At 40.5% G+C, this 17,973-nt stretch overlaps 1 protein-coding gene across 1 annotated transcript in view; it reads right to left on the minus strand.

Moving 5' to 3' along the window:
• Positions 1–620: 620 nt before the first annotated feature.
• AVL9 (AVL9 cell migration associated) overlaps positions 621–17,973 on the minus strand; it is a 69,441-nt gene continuing 52,088 nt past the window's right edge. The window contains exons 11-16 of the mRNA XM_073678283.1: positions 15,089–15,223; positions 11,598–11,817; positions 10,966–11,083; positions 9,282–9,335; positions 9,094–9,182; positions 621–8,979 (exon numbers count right to left, since the gene is read on the minus strand). Coding sequence (XP_073534384.1) covers positions 8,873–8,979; positions 9,094–9,182; positions 9,282–9,335; positions 10,966–11,083; positions 11,598–11,817; positions 15,089–15,223 — 723 coding nt within the window. The 3' untranslated portion in view covers positions 621–8,872. The remainder of the gene's footprint in view (positions 8,980–9,093; positions 9,183–9,281; positions 9,336–10,965; positions 11,084–11,597; positions 11,818–15,088; positions 15,224–17,973) is intronic.

Genomic DNA, 17,973 nt, shown 5'->3' on the forward strand with positions numbered 1-17,973 from the left:
CGGAGGTGGGGGCCCAAAAATTTTGCCAGTATGGGGCCCTGAAATTCCTGGTGGCAGCCCTGCACCTACTACATATTGGGCTAGGATCTTGGAGATGGGAATACCCCTTTAATTTGTCCAATTGCTTTTCAGCTTCTGAAATGAGGATTCTTTGTAGAAAAATGATTTCAATTCAAAAACATTTCACAGGATATTTTTGTTCAACCCCTTTAATTAAACCTGAAAGTCTATATTTCAATTGCATCTCACTTGTTTAAATTTTAAATTACATGCAGAACCCAAACCGAAAAGATTTTGTCACTGTTCAAATATTTCTGGACCTAACTGTATGTACCCCAAAATAGCATCAATAAAACAGCTCACCACGCAAAAAAATTAGTCCTCAATTCATGGAAAAATAAAAATGTTACGGGTCCCAGAAAAAGGCACCACAAAAAAATATATATATATTATTTATTTTTTTTCTTATACAAAATTCTGAATTTTTTTTACCACTTAAACAGAAAATAAATGGATGCAAGTTTGAATTCACTGTAATTGCACTGACATGGACAATCATGTTTCCAGGTCATTTTAACAATACAATGAAAGCTGCAAAAACAAAACCCAAAACAAAATGATTGAATTGCATTTTTTTATTCACCATTTCACCCCACTTGGAATTTTTTTTCCTGTTCTTCAGTACATTATAGGGCAAAATGAATGGTGTAATTCAAAACTACAGCTTGTCCTGCAAAAACACCCCCAAGCTTTTGAATGTCTATGTTGACAAAAAAAATAAGTTATGGCTATCGGAAGACTAGGATTAAAACAGCGCAATAATGAAAAATTCCCTAGTCATAAAAGCATTAATACTAATAGTTCTCTGATGAGCTATTTCCCCATCTTTTCCACTCCAAGAGCAATTGGAAGCAACTGAATTGGAGCATACAATGTCTTTAAGGGATCGTGCAGACAATGATATTTTCGGTCAGAGTGTGATGTGAAAAAAACATCAGATCGCACTCGGGCGAATGATATTCTATGGGGCCATGCACATGTTCGACTTTTTCCTCAGACAGGGTCTGTCCGAGGGGGGAGAGAAAAAGAAACAAAACAAAAAAACGAAGAACGCACGATTTGCAGCAAGTCAATAAGTCCATCGAAAAGAAATCTGACCGCAGTCAGATATTCATAGACTAACAAAATGGAAAAGATGGTGATATTTTTTTCCCATCTTTTCATAGTGAGAAAATCGGATCACACTCAGTTCAAACTGATCAGAGGATGATTAGCATAATAGGACAATTTTATTGGATGAGAGAAAATACAGTCATGTGACCCTAGCATTATAGGTAAAATAGAATATAAATATAGGATCAGATTACTCGGGATATGTTTGTAGTCTGTTACTATGGACACATAGGAGCTGTAGACACACAATGGTTCTTTTTATCAGGACTTTACAAAGTTGCTTTGTTTTTTTATTTTAGATGCAATGAACCAATATGGACAGGTGTAATCACATCATGTTTTATGCTACATTCACATTTGTACCGTGATTTCTGGACTGGCTGCTGGCCTCCTGACCAGAACTCACTCGCCCATAGGCATTTATGAGGCTATTGGTTTTGGGTCAGGAAACCCGCAGCTTGTCCCAAACTCAGGGACCATCAAACTCAGACATGTGAATGCAGCCTTAGAGCAGAATAAATGTAATCTCATGTACAAGCAGCCTTCATATGGCACTGTCAGATGTAACAAGACACTGATCTCATACATGTGATCTCCTGTGCACACAACAGCTTACAGAACAGGGAAATCTGTATAACATGCACATATGGTCTACGAAAGGGGTGAGGAACCTCCGGTCCAGGGGTAGTTTACGACCCGTGTTGACCTCTTCTCCAGCCCCCGGGCAGATTTCCAGAGATCGAACTGCTCTGGCCGACAGCCCATTAAATTTCTTCTTACTCTGCGAGCACGCGCACACAGGATGCTGCGGCGCGTGCAACAGAAGATTACATCAGTCAGGATACACTCTTTGGGAGGAGTTAGCACACAATGCTCTCCTGTCCCTCAGAAGAAAGCAGAAGCGTCTCCGGTGATGCGCATGCCCTGGCCCCGCGTCTCCGGTGATGCGCATGCCTTGGCCCCGCGTCTCCGGTGATGCGCATGCCCCGGCCCCATGAAAAGCAGTTACAAGTAGCAACATCCTCCATATCACAAGCCACAAAGAGAGGCAGCTACATCCATCACGTTAGGGGTGAGTTAATTGAATGTTTGACCAAATATAGCAGGGTAATTTTCAAGTTGATAATTTTGCACGGCCCCTGAAAGATGGCATAAATATCCAAATGGCCCTTGGGGAAAAAAAAAAAAAGATCCCTGGTCTAGGAGAAAGTATGCAGATGAACCTATTCTACAAGCGCTTCTGCTATTGGACAACTTACCCACAGACTGATTGAACTAAGGCCCCATTCAGACATCCATTTTTTAACATACATTTCTTATTTGTGGTTTTCACGGACAGTACATGTACTCATTATAATCTATGGAACTATTCACATTCCCGTATTTTGGCAGACTGTGTGCCTACAAAAAAAATCACGGAGAAGTGTCCATTTTTGATCAGTGTCATAGATCGAAATTACCAATACAAGTCTATGGGTCTGTGAAAATCATGGACAGCACGAGGATGGATTCAGCACGTGTTATGTGTGCAGCAGATTGCAACGAATAGCAGAAGCTTTGCACACTGACCAAACACTGATGAAAGTCAGAGGACAAACACTGATGACACTAGGACTGAATTCAACAAATGAAGCCTAGTAATTCCATGGGTGTAATTTTACCCATTACTAAATTACTTAGGGCTCACTCAGACATCAGTTTTTCATGAACGGGTTCTAGCTGCGATTTTCACAGACAGAACATGTACCCATTAAAGTCAATGGGGCTGTTCACATGTCAGTTTGCTGCAGTCACTGTCTCGGATCAAAATTACCAATACAAGTTGATCTGCCATCCATGATTAACCCGATCATGACATGGCGATTTTCCACTTTAGTTTTTTCCTCTCCTTCTTCTAAGAACCATAACCTTTTTATTTTTCCATCCACATAGCTGGATGAGGGTTTGTTTTTTTGCGGGCGATTTGTACTTTTGAATGACACCATTCAGTCTACCACGTGCACTGGAAAACAGAAAAAAATTCCAAGTGCACTGTTTTTTTTTCTTATTTACCATGTTCACTATATGGTAAAACTGATATTTAAGTGTGAAAATTTTTTTTTGCTTTTGTCTCCATTTTCCAAGTCCTGTAAGGTTGTAATTTTTCGGTATCTGGGGGCTTTGTGAGGGCTTAATTTTGTGCCCTGAGCTGACGTTTTTATTGATACCATTTTGGTATAGATACAATGTTCTGTTCACCTCTTACGGCATTTTATCTCAATGTCGCAGCAGCCTAAAACCTGTAATTTAGATTTTACTTTCTTATGACGCAGTTTACCAATAGGATTAATTTACTTTATATTTTGATAGATCTGACTTTCACGAAAGCAGCGATACCAAATATTTAGTTGTTTTTGTTTTATTTTTAATGGGGCAAAATGGGGTTTGATTTGAACTTGTGATTTTTTATATTTAGATTTTTTTTTTAATTTTTTATTGTATTTAATAGTCCCCTTAGAGGAGATGAAGTTGCGAACATCTGATGGCTGTATTGCTAAAATCATGATCGCCTATGAGCTCCAGCTACAGGCTGGCTTTCACAGGAGGGTTGTAAGAACAGGCACGGGGGTCGTCAGCAGATGCCCGGCTGGCATGACAACCCATCAGTGCCCCTCGATCATGTCATGGGCACTTGAAATGATGTGCCCCCCTGCTGTTGTGTGCTGAATGCCACTGTCAGAGATTGACAGTGGCATTTAATATGCTGTTAACAGCATCGGGCGGAGCTCTGTTCCGCCCAAGCCTATTAAATGCGCATGATGGCTGATTAAATCAGTCATCATCTGCCAGGAAAGATGAGGCCTCTGCATGCGAGCCTACATCAAAGGCAGGGACACAACATATATCTCACCTGTCGTGAGAGGGGTTGTCTGGTCTTCTGATAAAAGTCTGCAATCACTCTTCCTGCAGACTTCTGAATACTGACAGCCTGTGGTGCGCACGCTGTCAGGGTTCAAACAGTATTGCAAGGGAAAGCGGACAGTCATGTGACGCCAAGTATGAAAAATATGCACACTTTCGGTCTGACTAGATGTGCGAGAACAGAGTGACTGCAGACTTTTTAGAAGATCAGACAACCCCTTCAACATTGAAATGGGTAGGAGAATCTTCACTATTTTTTTTTTCCATAAGTGAAAATCAATGATGAAATACTGATGGTAAAAACTGACACACTGACCAAACACTGATGAAAAGCAGTCTGTGTTACATACGAGCAGTCTGAATGAGGCCATAGTAGGTAAAGGATGTTGTTCCCACCTTAACATTGCAGAATAAATTTCCACGTTTCAGGCATGCACATTGTGTAATTTGTAAGTAAATGAGTATTTAGGTCATTCACAGGATATGATGTTGAGCACATGAACTGACAAGTGTTGACACGATAAAACAGGAAACAAATGTTATTAAATTCTTCTAGTCTTCATATATTTGCAATATACAACAGACATGAGAAACCACAGTAGAGATACAGATCAGTTATTGGCTTGGTTACCAAACAATTACATTTCCGTTCATATAGTTTCCATACTTTTCTATGTACACAGACTGGTCCACACATATACAACTAAAACATTAAATATATTACTTTTAAGAAAAAAAAATGTACACCCCCTTTACAATCAGACACATTTTGGAATGAAAATCAACCTATCACCAAGAATTACCACTTCATTAGCCAGTGTAACATTATATATCAGATCTGCTTCATCATGAACATACATGCAAAAGAGTGCAAGGTGCAACATGCCAAGTAGGTTGGTTTGATCTCTTGCTTTTGGAGACTGAAACCAATGACAACACTTCCTTTGGGCCAACTGGTGTAATCTAGCCCTGATAACGGAAAACAAGGCTATGGTATTAAACTAATAATAAATAGTGAGACTACCCAAGTGGCGCTTGATGTTGTTAGGCAGGCTCATTCTGAGTGTACTGCACAGCACTTGTTCAATGGTGGGTCTATTATCACAGATTTTAAGTCTTCAATTAGTCCTAGTCTTATGTAATGTGCAATGGAAAAATCAGGTACAAATAAAGCAAAATTCTAAATCAAAGTCAAACAAACATTTAAAAAGAAAAATAATAGTAAAATATTTCAGCAAATCAATAAATGCAACAGTAATAATACACAGCTGAAATGTTTTCTGCTAAGAGAACTGTGCTCCTAGCAGTTATAGCAGCAGACCTTGCTCTGTCTCAGAAATAACAGCATTCTACATAGGTAGCATACGGTACATCTTACAGCAAAACAACTTCAGAACCTAATGATTAAGGAAAAAAAAAGAAAACCGCAATTGGTCTGATTTCTACACATCCTTGTAACAAAATCATAAAACTCTCTAAAAACATTTATTTTGACTTATTGATAGCGGCATATAAACTCCAAGGTCAAGGGTGAAATATAGAAGGAAAGCTTGATACTTTTCTGGTTTCAATCCGTTTTGCTTTTAAGGGCTGCATAACTTTTTTTTTTTTTTTTTTGTTTGTAAGCAGCCCAGCATAATAATAATAAAAAAAAATACACCTACTGATCCCAGCAGGCCACTGCTGTTCCTCTTAGCAGTAGCTGGGGTCTCCCGGCTTTTCCTACCAGTAGAGACAGGAATGTGGCCACAGTAACCAATGCATGGGGCTGCAGTAGTGACCAACACATCACTGCCACGATTGGCTGCAGCATCGCATAGCCATACCACCAGAGAAGGATATAAAGAGACAGTCAATAGTGTTATGATTTCTTTTAGGCATCTTCTAATAATCCAAGAGTCAAGAACACAAAACAACCAAAAAACACAAATGTCTTTAAAATGGCAGATGTGCATTAGAATATCAGTACACCACACCATATACATCAGCTAGTGGTACTACTGGACTGTGCCTCTCAGTAGTACCAGCACACTCTAGTGAGGAGCAACACAGTGACAGCAGCCATAATTTACTTGCTGAAAGGGCATTTTGGGCTTATTTAACTACCAATTAAAAGGAAGATTTAGGGAAAATATTTGTGCTTTGCCTAGTGCAAGGTCATAAGATTTGCTACTTTTAAAGGGTTGTAAAGAAAATCATAACACCTTCCTACTAAATGGCTTCAGCAAGAAAGAAGCAATGACAAGTTCTGCAACTTTCTACATACTTTACATTTTTGTTCCCCAATATTTCAAACACATGCCATCTGCCAGTGAAAATTGAACCATAATTGTTCCACTAAAAAGTTATTCTGGCTCTGTTCAGCTCCTTACCAGGATGTAAGTGGGGTCACATCTACTGATACCTTCTGGGATACATGTGTGACTGGCAGGTATCGTGCAACAGTCCTGTTCACTTTCACTATGCAAAATATATAACCTTTACTTGTATAAAACAATCTAAAAAAATAACTGTTCATCAGTGGGGCTACAACATTGAAAAACGATGGAGTATCCAAGTAGTTCAAGACCAAGTATGGTCTTGTAACTATTAAGTAAGGGAAAAATGTAAACTACAGAAGACTGCATTCAGTTCTAGCTCTAATGCCAACTTTCCTTTGTATATTAAAAAAAAAAGAAAAAAGAAAAAAAAAGGCAAATAGGACATTTCACACAAAATCCCAAAAATGCAAAAATGGGCCGGACAAAATTGTTGGCACCCTCAACTTAATATTTGGTTGCACATCCTTTGGAATCAATCATTTCCTATAACCATCAGCAAGCTTCTTACACCTCTCAACTGGAATTTTGGACCATGCTTCTTTTGCACACTGCTCCAGGTCTCTCATATTTGATGGGTGCCTTCTCCCAAGAGCAATTTTAAGATCTCTCCACAGGTTTTCAATGGGATTTAGATTCAGACTCACTGCTGGCCACTTCAAAACTCGCCAGAGCTTTGTTTCCATCTATTTCTGGGTGGTTCTTGAAGTATGTTTGGGGTCATTGTCCTGCTGGAAGACCCATGACCTAGGATGCAAACCCAGCATTTGACACTGGACACAACATTGTTACCCAAAATCCGTTGGTAATCTTCAGATTTCATGATGCCACTTGGGTCTCCTGCCATAGCGTTTCATTTTCATTCAAATGTCGAGGGATAGTTCGCGCTGACATTGATGCATCCTTAGCCTTCAGAACAGCTTGAATTTCTTTGGAACTTGATTAGGTCTGCTTATCCACCATCCAGACTGTTCTGCGTTGCAACCTTTCATCAATTTTTCTCTGCCGTCCACGTCCAGGGAGATTAGCTACAGTGCCGTGGGTAGCACATCGTGCACAAAGGAACATCAAGATCTCTGGAGATGGACTTCAGAACCAAAATTGTTGAAAAGTATCAAAAATCTCAAAGTTAAAAGTCCTCGGACAGTTTTCTTCTCCTCTTTCTATTCTCCATGCTTAGTGTGGCACACAGACACATAATGCAAAGATTGAGTCAACTTTTCCCCTTTTTATCTTGATCCAGGTGAGATTTTCATATTGCACACACCTGTTACTTGTCACGTGAGAGTTTGAATAAGCTTCAAATGTTTGAAACCAAGTTTTTACCCACAATTTTGGAAAGGTGCCAGCAATTTCAATTTTGTCCAGCCCATTTTTGGGATTTTGTGTGAAATTATGTCCAATTTGCCATTTTTCTTTATTTTGTGTTGTTCCAATGCACACAAAAGGAAACAAACATGTGTATGATAAAACATGTGTAATTGCAATAATTTTCTGGGAGAAATACTTCATTTTCTGGAACAATTTGAAAGGTGTCAACGCTTTCAGCCATAACTATATATGCGTAACCCATCATTATCCTATTTTAAAACTGAAGGAGGTAGATTGTGTGAACTTTATCTTTCCATTGTCTCTTAACAATGGATTAATGAAAAATGGATGAAAAAGTATGTCTTCCTTGTTTCATCTATTTAATATGGCTCCCCATGAACTTTAATGACGAAAACGATTCGCAAAATGGATGAGGATAGGACATACTCTGAGTCTTATGGACAGGGGAGACAGATCCATCTTTAGAATGCATTCGGCTAAGGGTCCATGTACTGTTTGAGAAGAAAAAAAACAAACAAAAGTACACGGATGTGTGAATGTAGCCGAACGAAAAAAAACAAAAAAACAACAGAAGCAACAACAGATGTACAGAAATAATAATTTTGATTAACCCAGTTTTTGTGAATTCAATACATGGTACAATTGCTCCGGTCTAAAGTTGGGCGAACACATTCATACCCCGATCCCGTACACAAATACAAGCTCAGCTTGGCATATTGCGTATGTGTTTTCAGTGAGAAGGTAATGAAGCCCCTGACAAACATCTCACATGCTGAAATCCAACAGCCTGATCCATTTTCTCCCCGACATCTGATGGAGGGTGAGAGTTTGGATACCACCATATTCATTAATTGGTTGTTTAGTCCAGCCTAAATCGGCAGGTTTGGCCGACAATCTACAGTGTATGGCCACTTTAAGCCTGCATTCACATTTCTTTCCGTTCACACTTGTAAAGGACGGTATATTTTTTATTTGCCAAAAAAAATTAAAATAGAGAAAGTGGATCATAATAGAGGAAAGGCAAATAGTAAACATAGAATCCTCAAAGAGAGTGACAGAGGTAAGACGCCTTAGAAGAGCACACACGTGACTTATGCATAAAGCAATCCGTAGAGGGAACAGATACAAAATCCACAGCCACCTATTGTTCAGTGCTTCTCTTCCTGCTGTTCCTGGGTTGATGGCTGAGAGAAGGTAGAAAGCCAGGAGGACATTGCAGATTTTGCACTGATCAGTGCGCCGCCAACTGACTGACCTACGGAAACAGAAGAAAGCTGGGTCAATGCTCGTGACAAAAGAGTTATGTTAGTTTTTCTGTGTATCAATTGATCTGGGGGCAAATAAGTAATATTAAAATGTTTTCTCATACCCACTGCTTTACCCGTCTGAACCATGTTTCTGCTTGTGGTGACAACAGCATTGCCAAGCTTCTTTCCCCTTTCACTGTTCTGGACTGAGCTTTAAAATAACCGTGAGATGTTAATTTTTTTAAAGGCAGTCAATAGGGGTAATATGCCTAATAAACTAGTGAATGAAATGCAGAAAACCAGTACTTACTGTGAAAGTCGTAGCTTCACGTCTGATACACTATAATTGCCCTGGAATGGATGGCTGAAAGAAAAAACAGGTACAGGTAGATAAAAGGCACAATACATTATTGGTGATGATAATGGAAAACAAAACACAGGGTCACAGTGCAGTTACTCTTTGGGGGAACTGATGCAAGAAAAATACAATGAAAGTCCGTGTCAGAATGGCTACATAATTTCGACACGGACATGAACATTTTAGGAGCCCAACTTAAAAGTCTAAGTGTATTCAAGCTCCACCTACCGAACCTAACAGCTGCAGCCTGTACTGAGCAGTGTGAGATCCCAGCAGAGCATCAAACGTCTTACTGTTAGATTCCCTTCTTCCCATAATGTACCCTGGTGCCATCTTTCTTTGTTAGGTGAAAATGCACCTGGCCACTTTCTTCCAGTGCTCCATTGTACAGTTCTGATGTGCACTTGCCCATTATAGGTGCCTCAAGAATGGATGGGGGTCAACATTGATCAGTCTATGCAGCCCTATAAGCAGCAAGCTTAAATGCATTGTGTGTTCTGACTTTTTTTTTTTAATCAAAACAATCATTAGCATTTTTAGCATTATGTGCTTTCCTATGGGATTGGAGCAGACACCTTAGCCTTCCCTCCCAGTGTGCATCAATGAGCCTTGGGTCTTCATAACTTTGTCCCATGTTCACAGGAATATTCCTGATGGGTATCTTTCCATAACTCAAACTCACATGACTGCTTGCCAGGTCAGAGTAATGTAAAGAGGACCTGTCAGCATTATACTTCCCACAGAAATGTAATTCTTCCCAGAAACGTATGAAGAAATTGACCAATGGATGTTAATTCCCCTTGTCCAAGGGGCGAATAGCTACACAATTAAAGCTGATTGGACAGTGCCAGTCAGTGTAGGAACACGTGACAATTGAAAACGGAATCGCCAGCTATTAATTTGTTCTAAAATTTATCATAGGAATAACAGAAGAATAGCACCACGTAGCCTTATAAGACAAGAGATTATAGAATTGGCATGTTATTTTTAACGAAGCCCTCCACTCCTGATTTAGTAAATACCCGCATTCCCGAAGCATCATCTCATAGAATTCTGCGGAATACCATTTGTTAAACTAAAAAGGCCAGGCAGTTAGATTTGTGGACACACCCCATAAACAAGGGAAGTACTAGCTGTCAGTTTATGCTTGTTTTCATGAGAATTAAAAGGAGAACAGAACAAAGTATAAATCTAAAAGGTATTCCAGAATAATTTACAAATACTAACTGAAAAGGTACTCCGGTTTCAGCAAATAAATGGTATTTTAGATAAAGAAAGTATATTAGGAAATTGCATAACTTTACCAATTTCCCAAGGTGTTCAAGATCTCTGCTTGCTGCATTTTATAAACAACTTTTATTGGTTACTGTCAGAGAAGAATAATCATCAGTCTTGGTCACGTGACCGACACACAGGTGCTGTAAGGATTATAGTTGTTGTGCAGCTACCAATGCGCCGTCTTGTACCGAGCTGCGCAGATCACATGACAGGCTTGAATTGCTCGACCGTAAATAACCACAACCAGTTATCTAAAATCATTAATAATTCATACAGAAATAGATACAAAAACAAAACCATTATTTCCTAAAACTGCTTTATTAACTTATGCGCTCTCTTCTATACTGATTAATCTTACCATGGATTCACCTCCGCGAGAGCAGGATGCTTATTGCTGTTCCATACTCTATAGTTGTGTGTTATTTTCCACATTGAAATGAAAGCAGATCCATAATCTGACAACATCTTCTCATTCTCTGCAAAGAAAAAAAAGAGAAATAGTAGGAATATATGAGATCAAAGGAAAACCTAACACTCTTATACTAATCCCACCAGTCTGTAAATTAATAATAATAATCTTTTTATTTATATAGCGCCAACGTATTCCGCAGCACTTTACAATTCAGACAATCTACATTCCCTATCAGTATGTCTTTGGAGTGTGGGAGGAAACCGGAGAACCCGGAAGAAACCCACACAAACACGGGGAGAACATACAAACTCCTTGCAGATGTTGTCCTTGGTGGGATTTGAACCCAGGTCCCCAGCGCTGCAAGGCTGCAGTGCTAACCACTGAGCCACCGTGCTGCCCTGATCATCCAAGACCACAGGGATCACTGCAGCTCTCATAAGAAGCAGGTTGGAATGCCTAAGTCTCATGCTAGGGATAGTGTTATGTTCCTGGTTAAATGGTTTTGAAAGATACAGAACTCTAGGGGGAAAAAAAAAATGTCTACTTAACCAGACAATATGGATTTTGATTTACACTACCTGGCTGTGCAGAGGCAGAAAGCAAAGAATGCAAGTAAAGTGCAAACTGTGCCCTGATCCATTCATCGCCACCCTCCCAGCCTGTGCCATCGAGGAAGACATCATCCCTGTTTTCAGTAACATGCTTCACTAAGTGGTCAATGAACCGGAGGTCAGCTGTTGTGGGGTTCAGTATCTTCCTCAGCTCAGGGTCATGAATGTTCAGTCTTGCATCTTCTACCTTAAAAAGCACAAGGATTATTATTATCCAACACTTCAAGATGACTTTATCACGCAGTACATATTCTAGATGACATGCATCAAAACATGTGTCAGTAGGGAACTGAAAGGTCTATTAACCAAATGGAAGACATTAACAATTTCCCTAATGGGAAGGATAGCAGCAATTAAAATGTCCCTACTTCCTAAATTAATGTACTTTTTCGAAATCCTCCCAGTCAAAGTCCACCTGAGTGAACTAAAATCCCTACAGGCTAGTTTCATGAGATTTATTTGGAGTGAGAAACGTCATAGAATATCAAAACAAATTCTGATTACCCATAAGTAACATGGTGGCCTGTCTGTTGCCGATATTACTAAATATTACTGGGCCGCCCACTTACGAAGAATCCCTTCTTGGGCCTCACTCTGGGCATATAACAAATGGACGAAGATAGAGAAACTATAGTTAGCACCTAATCATCCGAACTCATTACTATGGTCGTCACACTCCATCAAATTACCAGTCCCACTCTTAGGTCCCCATCCAGTTCACAAGAGATATATGGATAACTTCCAGGAAATGTTTCGGTCTATCCTCCCCAAACTCACCAATGGTCGCTTTCATTTTCCAACCCTAATTACCCAATAGCTCAGATCCGGCGATGGTCCACCGCTGGATCTCTGTAGGCCTCATCAGATATGCGGATATTGTGGATAGGGATACATTAGAAATTTTAACATTTGACTATATCAAATCCAAAATCCCAATAACCAAATCGGGAATTTTTCAATGCCAACAAATCAAACACCTAGCCTCAACCCTTTATGGCTCTGCAAAAGTCTCCAGTCCAACTGAATTTGAAATATTGTGTAGGAGAAGCCCTTCAGCTAAGGGTCTGATTTCTAACATTTATAGTATCCTTAATGCCCCTAAAAAAAATTATTTTCCCACGCATTCCTATATGGTTAGATTGGAGAAACTGCTGAATACGGATATTTCACCTCAATGTTGGCAGACTATTTGGAATAAGTCAGCTAAAACCTCCATATGTACAGTTAGGTCCATATATATTTGGACAGAGACAACATTTTTCTAATTTTGGTTCTAGACATTACCACAATGAATTTTAAACAAAACAATTCAGATGCAGTTGAAGTTCAGACTTTCAGCTTTCATTTGAGGGTATCCACATTAAAATTGGATGAAGGGTTTAGGAGTTTCAGCTCCTTAACATGTGCAACCCTGTTTTTAAAAGGGACCAAAAGTAATTGGACAGATTAAATAATTGTAAATAAAATGTTCATTTCTAGTACTTGGTTGAAAACCCTTTGTTGGCAATGACTGCCTGAAGTCTTGAACTCATGGACATCACCAGACGCTGTGTTTCCTCCTTTTTGATGCTCTGCCAGGCCTTCACTGCGGTGGTTTTCAGTTGCTGTTTGTTTGTGGGCCTTTCTGTCTGAAGTTTAGTCTTTAACAAGTGAAATGCATGCTCAATTGGGTTGAGATCAGGTGACTGACTTGGCCATTCAAGAATATTCCACTTCTTTGCTTTAATAACTCTTGGGTTGCTTTGGCTTTATGTTTTGGGTCATTGTCCATCTATAGTATGAAACGACGACCAATCAGTTTGGCTGCATTTGGCTGGATCTGAGCACACAGTATGGCTCTGAATACATCAGAATTCATTCGGCTACTTCTGTCCTGTGTCACATCATCAATAAACACTAGTGACCCAGTGCCACTGGCAGCCATGCATGCCCAAGCCATCACACTGCCTCCGCCGTGTTTTACAGATGATGTGGTATGCTTTGGATCATGAGCTGTACCACGCCTTCGCCATACTTTTCTCTTTCCATCATTCTGGTAGAGGTTGATCTTGGTTTCATCTGTCCAAAGAATGTTCTTCTAGAACTGTGCTGGCTTTTTTAGATGTTTTTTTAGCAAAGTCCAGTCTAGGCTTTTATTCTTGATGCTTATGAGTGGCTTGCACCGTGCAGTGAACCCTCTGTATTTACTTTCATGCAGTCTTCTCTTTATGGTAGATTTGAATATTGATACGCCTACATCCTGGAGAGTGTTGTTCACTTGGTTGACTGTTGTGAAGGGGTTTCTCTTCACCATGGAGATTATTCTGCGATCATCCACCACTGTTGTCTTCCGTGGGCACCCAGGTCTTTTTGCATTGATGAGTTCACCAGTGCTTTCTTTCTCAGGATGTACCAAACTGTAGATTTTGCCACTCCTAATATTGTAGCAATTTCTCGGATGTTTTTTTTCTGTTTTTGCAGCTTAAGGATGGCTTGTTTCACCTTCATGGAGAGCTCCTTTGACCCTATGTTTACTTCACAGCAAAACCTTCCAAATGCAAGCAACACACCTCAAATCAACTCCAGGCCTTTTATCTGCTTAATTAAGAATGACATAACGAAGGGATTGCCCACACCTGTCCATGAAATAGCCTTGGAGTCAATTGTCCAATTACTTTTGGTCCCTTTAAAAACAGGGTGACACATGTTAAGGAGCTGAAACTCCTAAACCCTTCATCCAATTTTAATGTGGATATCCTCAAATGAAAGCTGAAAGTCTGAACTTCAACTGCATCTGAATAGTTTTGTTTAAAATTCATTGTGGTAATGTCTAGAACCAAAATTAGAAAAATGTTGACTCTGTCCAAATATATATGGACCTAACTGTACATTGTACCGGGATGAAGGCGTGAGGGGGTGCCGTACATACAGGGACGAGGGGGGGCGCCATACATACTGGGATGAGGGGGGGCCATACATACCAGGAAGAGGAATGAAGGTGCCATACATACCAGGATGGGTGTAAGGTGGGGCTAGACATACCAGGAAGAGGGATGAGGGGGGCCATGCATACCAGGATGGTAGTGCCATGCATACCAGGATAGTGGATTGGGGTGCCATGCATATCAGGATGGGGATGAGGGCCACAAATAACAGGAAGGAGGGGGCCATATATACCAGGATGGGGGATATTAACAGAATTGGGTGACATTACCTCTATAACAGAGTCAGCAGCAAACCCCCTCCCCCTTAACAGGGCATCATGATCACATTTTTCACTTAAATTTTTTTTTCTATGTTCTTCCTCTAAAACCTAGGTGCATCTCATGGTCCGGTGTATCTTATAGTCCGAAAAATACGGTATGTATACATATATACACACACACACACACCTATATAATAAATACACATACACTTCTCAAACAAATACTTTTAGATAACAAAATTAACCCAGCTAGGATGCAGATGATATTACACACCTCAACAATGGCATCACTTAGGTGTTTCTGTTGCCGAAAGAGTATGTTGGTGGCTCCAGCTACAAATCCACGGACACTGACATCAGAGAGCAGATGATGCTGTTGCAGGGCCATGTACGGTAAACACAAGTATCCCTAAAATAAGACCACACGTTAGAGCATAAAACAGAGAGGCGCTGTGAAAAAGGCTACTAGCTAATCTCTCCATGACAAAGCTCTATTTTTATATAACCAAGTTCTTGAATCTGGTGTTCACAGAATAAAACAATTAAAACCCAGCTACAGGACAGAGGTTAAGTGTCTCATCGCTGGGTATCCTACCACCACTGGGACCCCAACCAATCACAGAAACAGGGTGCCGTGTCCCCTGGTTGAATGGAGTCGCAACATGCATGCTTGATTGTCACTTTATTCTAAGTCTATGGGACTGGCTGAGATGAATAATGGGGCACAGCGCCACACATTTGGTAGTGGCCATGAGTGGTATTGTACATTCTTTCCCATATCAACATTTGTCAGGCATCAAACTATCAATTTTATAGATAAATGACTATTATAAGTGCTGGAGAAACCCCATTACAACATCCATTTTAGAAAAAGTAAAATACATTTCAGCAAATCTGTTCATACGATTCCACATAGAAAGCTCATACATAGGTGATTACAACAGAACTTAATCTGGGTCCTATCCTTTTGAATGGGTATTTAGAACCATAGGTGGGTTTGGTGTTGACACAAGAGTGTACTCTGGCTCTCTCTGGCGTTCAGAGACATTAAATGAAGTGCAGTACACATGGGCGAACGCTGCTCCATTCAAAGAAGGGACACAAGTAATGTTAATCAGTGGGGATCTTAGCTCCTAGATCACTGAGAATCCAGCAGTTAATAGCTAACCTAATGATAATGGGTATTTTGGTCACTACAAGTTAAGGATCACGTTACTTGGAAAAGTTTTGTCTTTTGTTTACAATATGTCTATATTCGGCTAAGCTCCCACAATTAGCATTTGGCGTGTCTTCAATGCTGCAGATTGTTTCCAATATTTCTGCACCAATTAGGCTATTTGCATTTTTTAATGCATTTTATCACGTTTTTTTCTACAGCGGATTTTGCCTATTTTTGGTATATCATGTTTTAAATAAAACTACCGTATATTCCGGCGTATAAGACGACCTGGTGTATAAGACGACCCCCCTACTTTCCTGTTAAAATATAGAGTTTAGGATATATTCACCGTATAAGACTACCCCTTTTCCAACGCATACCAAACACCGGTAAAAATTAAAAAAAAACAGATTTGAATTTAACATGGTCCTTTTTTAATTTAAATTCTTATGACATGCAGGTATATAGCAGGAAAACTGTCACTCATAAACATATTAAAATAGGGGGGACCCCACGTCATTTTTTGGGGGGGTCCCCCATTTTAATAGCTAGTAAAGGCTAGGTATTCAGCTGGGGGCTGATATTAGTAGCCTGGGAAGCTCCGTGGGTATTACCCCCTTCCCAGACTTCAAACATCTGCCCCAGCCGTCTGCTTAACCTCCGCTAGAGACTATAATGATGGTGGATCCCACGCCAATTTTCTTTTTAAAAAATCCTTTATTTTAACACTAAATGACAATTGAGGGGTTAATAAAGATGCAGTCCCTAAATTATTATTAATTTTGTAATTAATTTTTCCCAAAAATGTTGAAGTGGGCTTCGCCATATTTTTGTGTCCAGCCAGGTACAGCAGGCAGGAACGGGCTGCCCCCAACCACCAGCTGCCTATTTGTACCTGGCCGGACACAACAATATAGGGAAGCCCTTTTTTTTTAAATTATTTCATGAAATAATTAAAAAAAAAAAGACGTGGGGCTTCGCCCTATTTTTGTGTCCAGCCAGGTACAACTAGGCAGCTGGGGGCTGGAATCTGCAGCGCAGGGAGGCCCAAGCTTTCTGGCCCCCCCCCGCTGCAAATTGCAGTCCGCAGCCACCCCGGAAAATGGCGCGTTCATAGAAGCGCCATCTTCTGGCGCTGTACCCAACTCATCCAGGGCCCTGGTGCGGTGGCTCACTGGGTAATAAAGGGGTTAAGGCCAGCTTGGCATTATCAGCTGGCCCTAAGCCCGAAATTCATGGGGTCACGCCAATATTAGACATGACCGCCATGAATTTCTAGTAAAGTAATTAAAAAAAACACAAACACCCAGAATAAAGTCCTTTAATTGAAATAAAGACACAATTTTTTAATGTTCTAAATTAAACCATACTTACCATCACGCCCATTCCAGCTGAAGCCAACGATCTCCTGCAATAAAAGTAAAATAATAAAGCAACCTCATCCTTACCTCTCCATGGTTCCCAGGACAGCTTCAGCTCTGCTACATCGAGATGACAGGCTGGACCGCAGCAGAACGCTGCCGTTCAGCTTGCCATGCGGCAGACACTGAGAAGCGCAGGCATGCTTGTGCTCCTCAGTGTCTGACTGTAACGGCATCCAGATGAGCCGAGATCATGTCCAATGAACTCGGCTCACCTCATGCACGTCACTGACAGCGTGGGAAAATTCTCCTGCTCCCCGCATGCGCAGTAGAAGTTTCCCACGCTGTCAGTGACGGACGTCCAGGAGGTGAGCTGAGTTCATTGTCGGCTCATCTGGATGCCGTCACAGCCAGACACTGCAGAGCGCAAGCATGCCTGCGCTTCTCAGTGTCTGCGGGATGACAGGCTGGATGGCAGCGTTCTGTTGCGGTCCAGCCTGTCATGTGAATGTAGCAGAGCTGGACCGGTCCTGGGAACCATGGAAAGGTAAGGATGAGGTTGCTTTATTATTTTTCTTTTATTGCAGGAGATCGTTGGCTTCAGCTGGAATGGGCGTGATGGTAAGTATGGTTTAATTT

This window comes from Phyllobates terribilis, unplaced genomic scaffold (assembly GCF_046119375.1).
Source record: "Phyllobates terribilis strain yellow unplaced genomic scaffold, ASM4611937v1 Scaffold_4__5_contigs__length_816908805, whole genome shotgun sequence".
Classification (NCBI taxonomy): Eukaryota; Metazoa; Chordata; class Amphibia; order Anura; family Dendrobatidae; genus Phyllobates; species Phyllobates terribilis.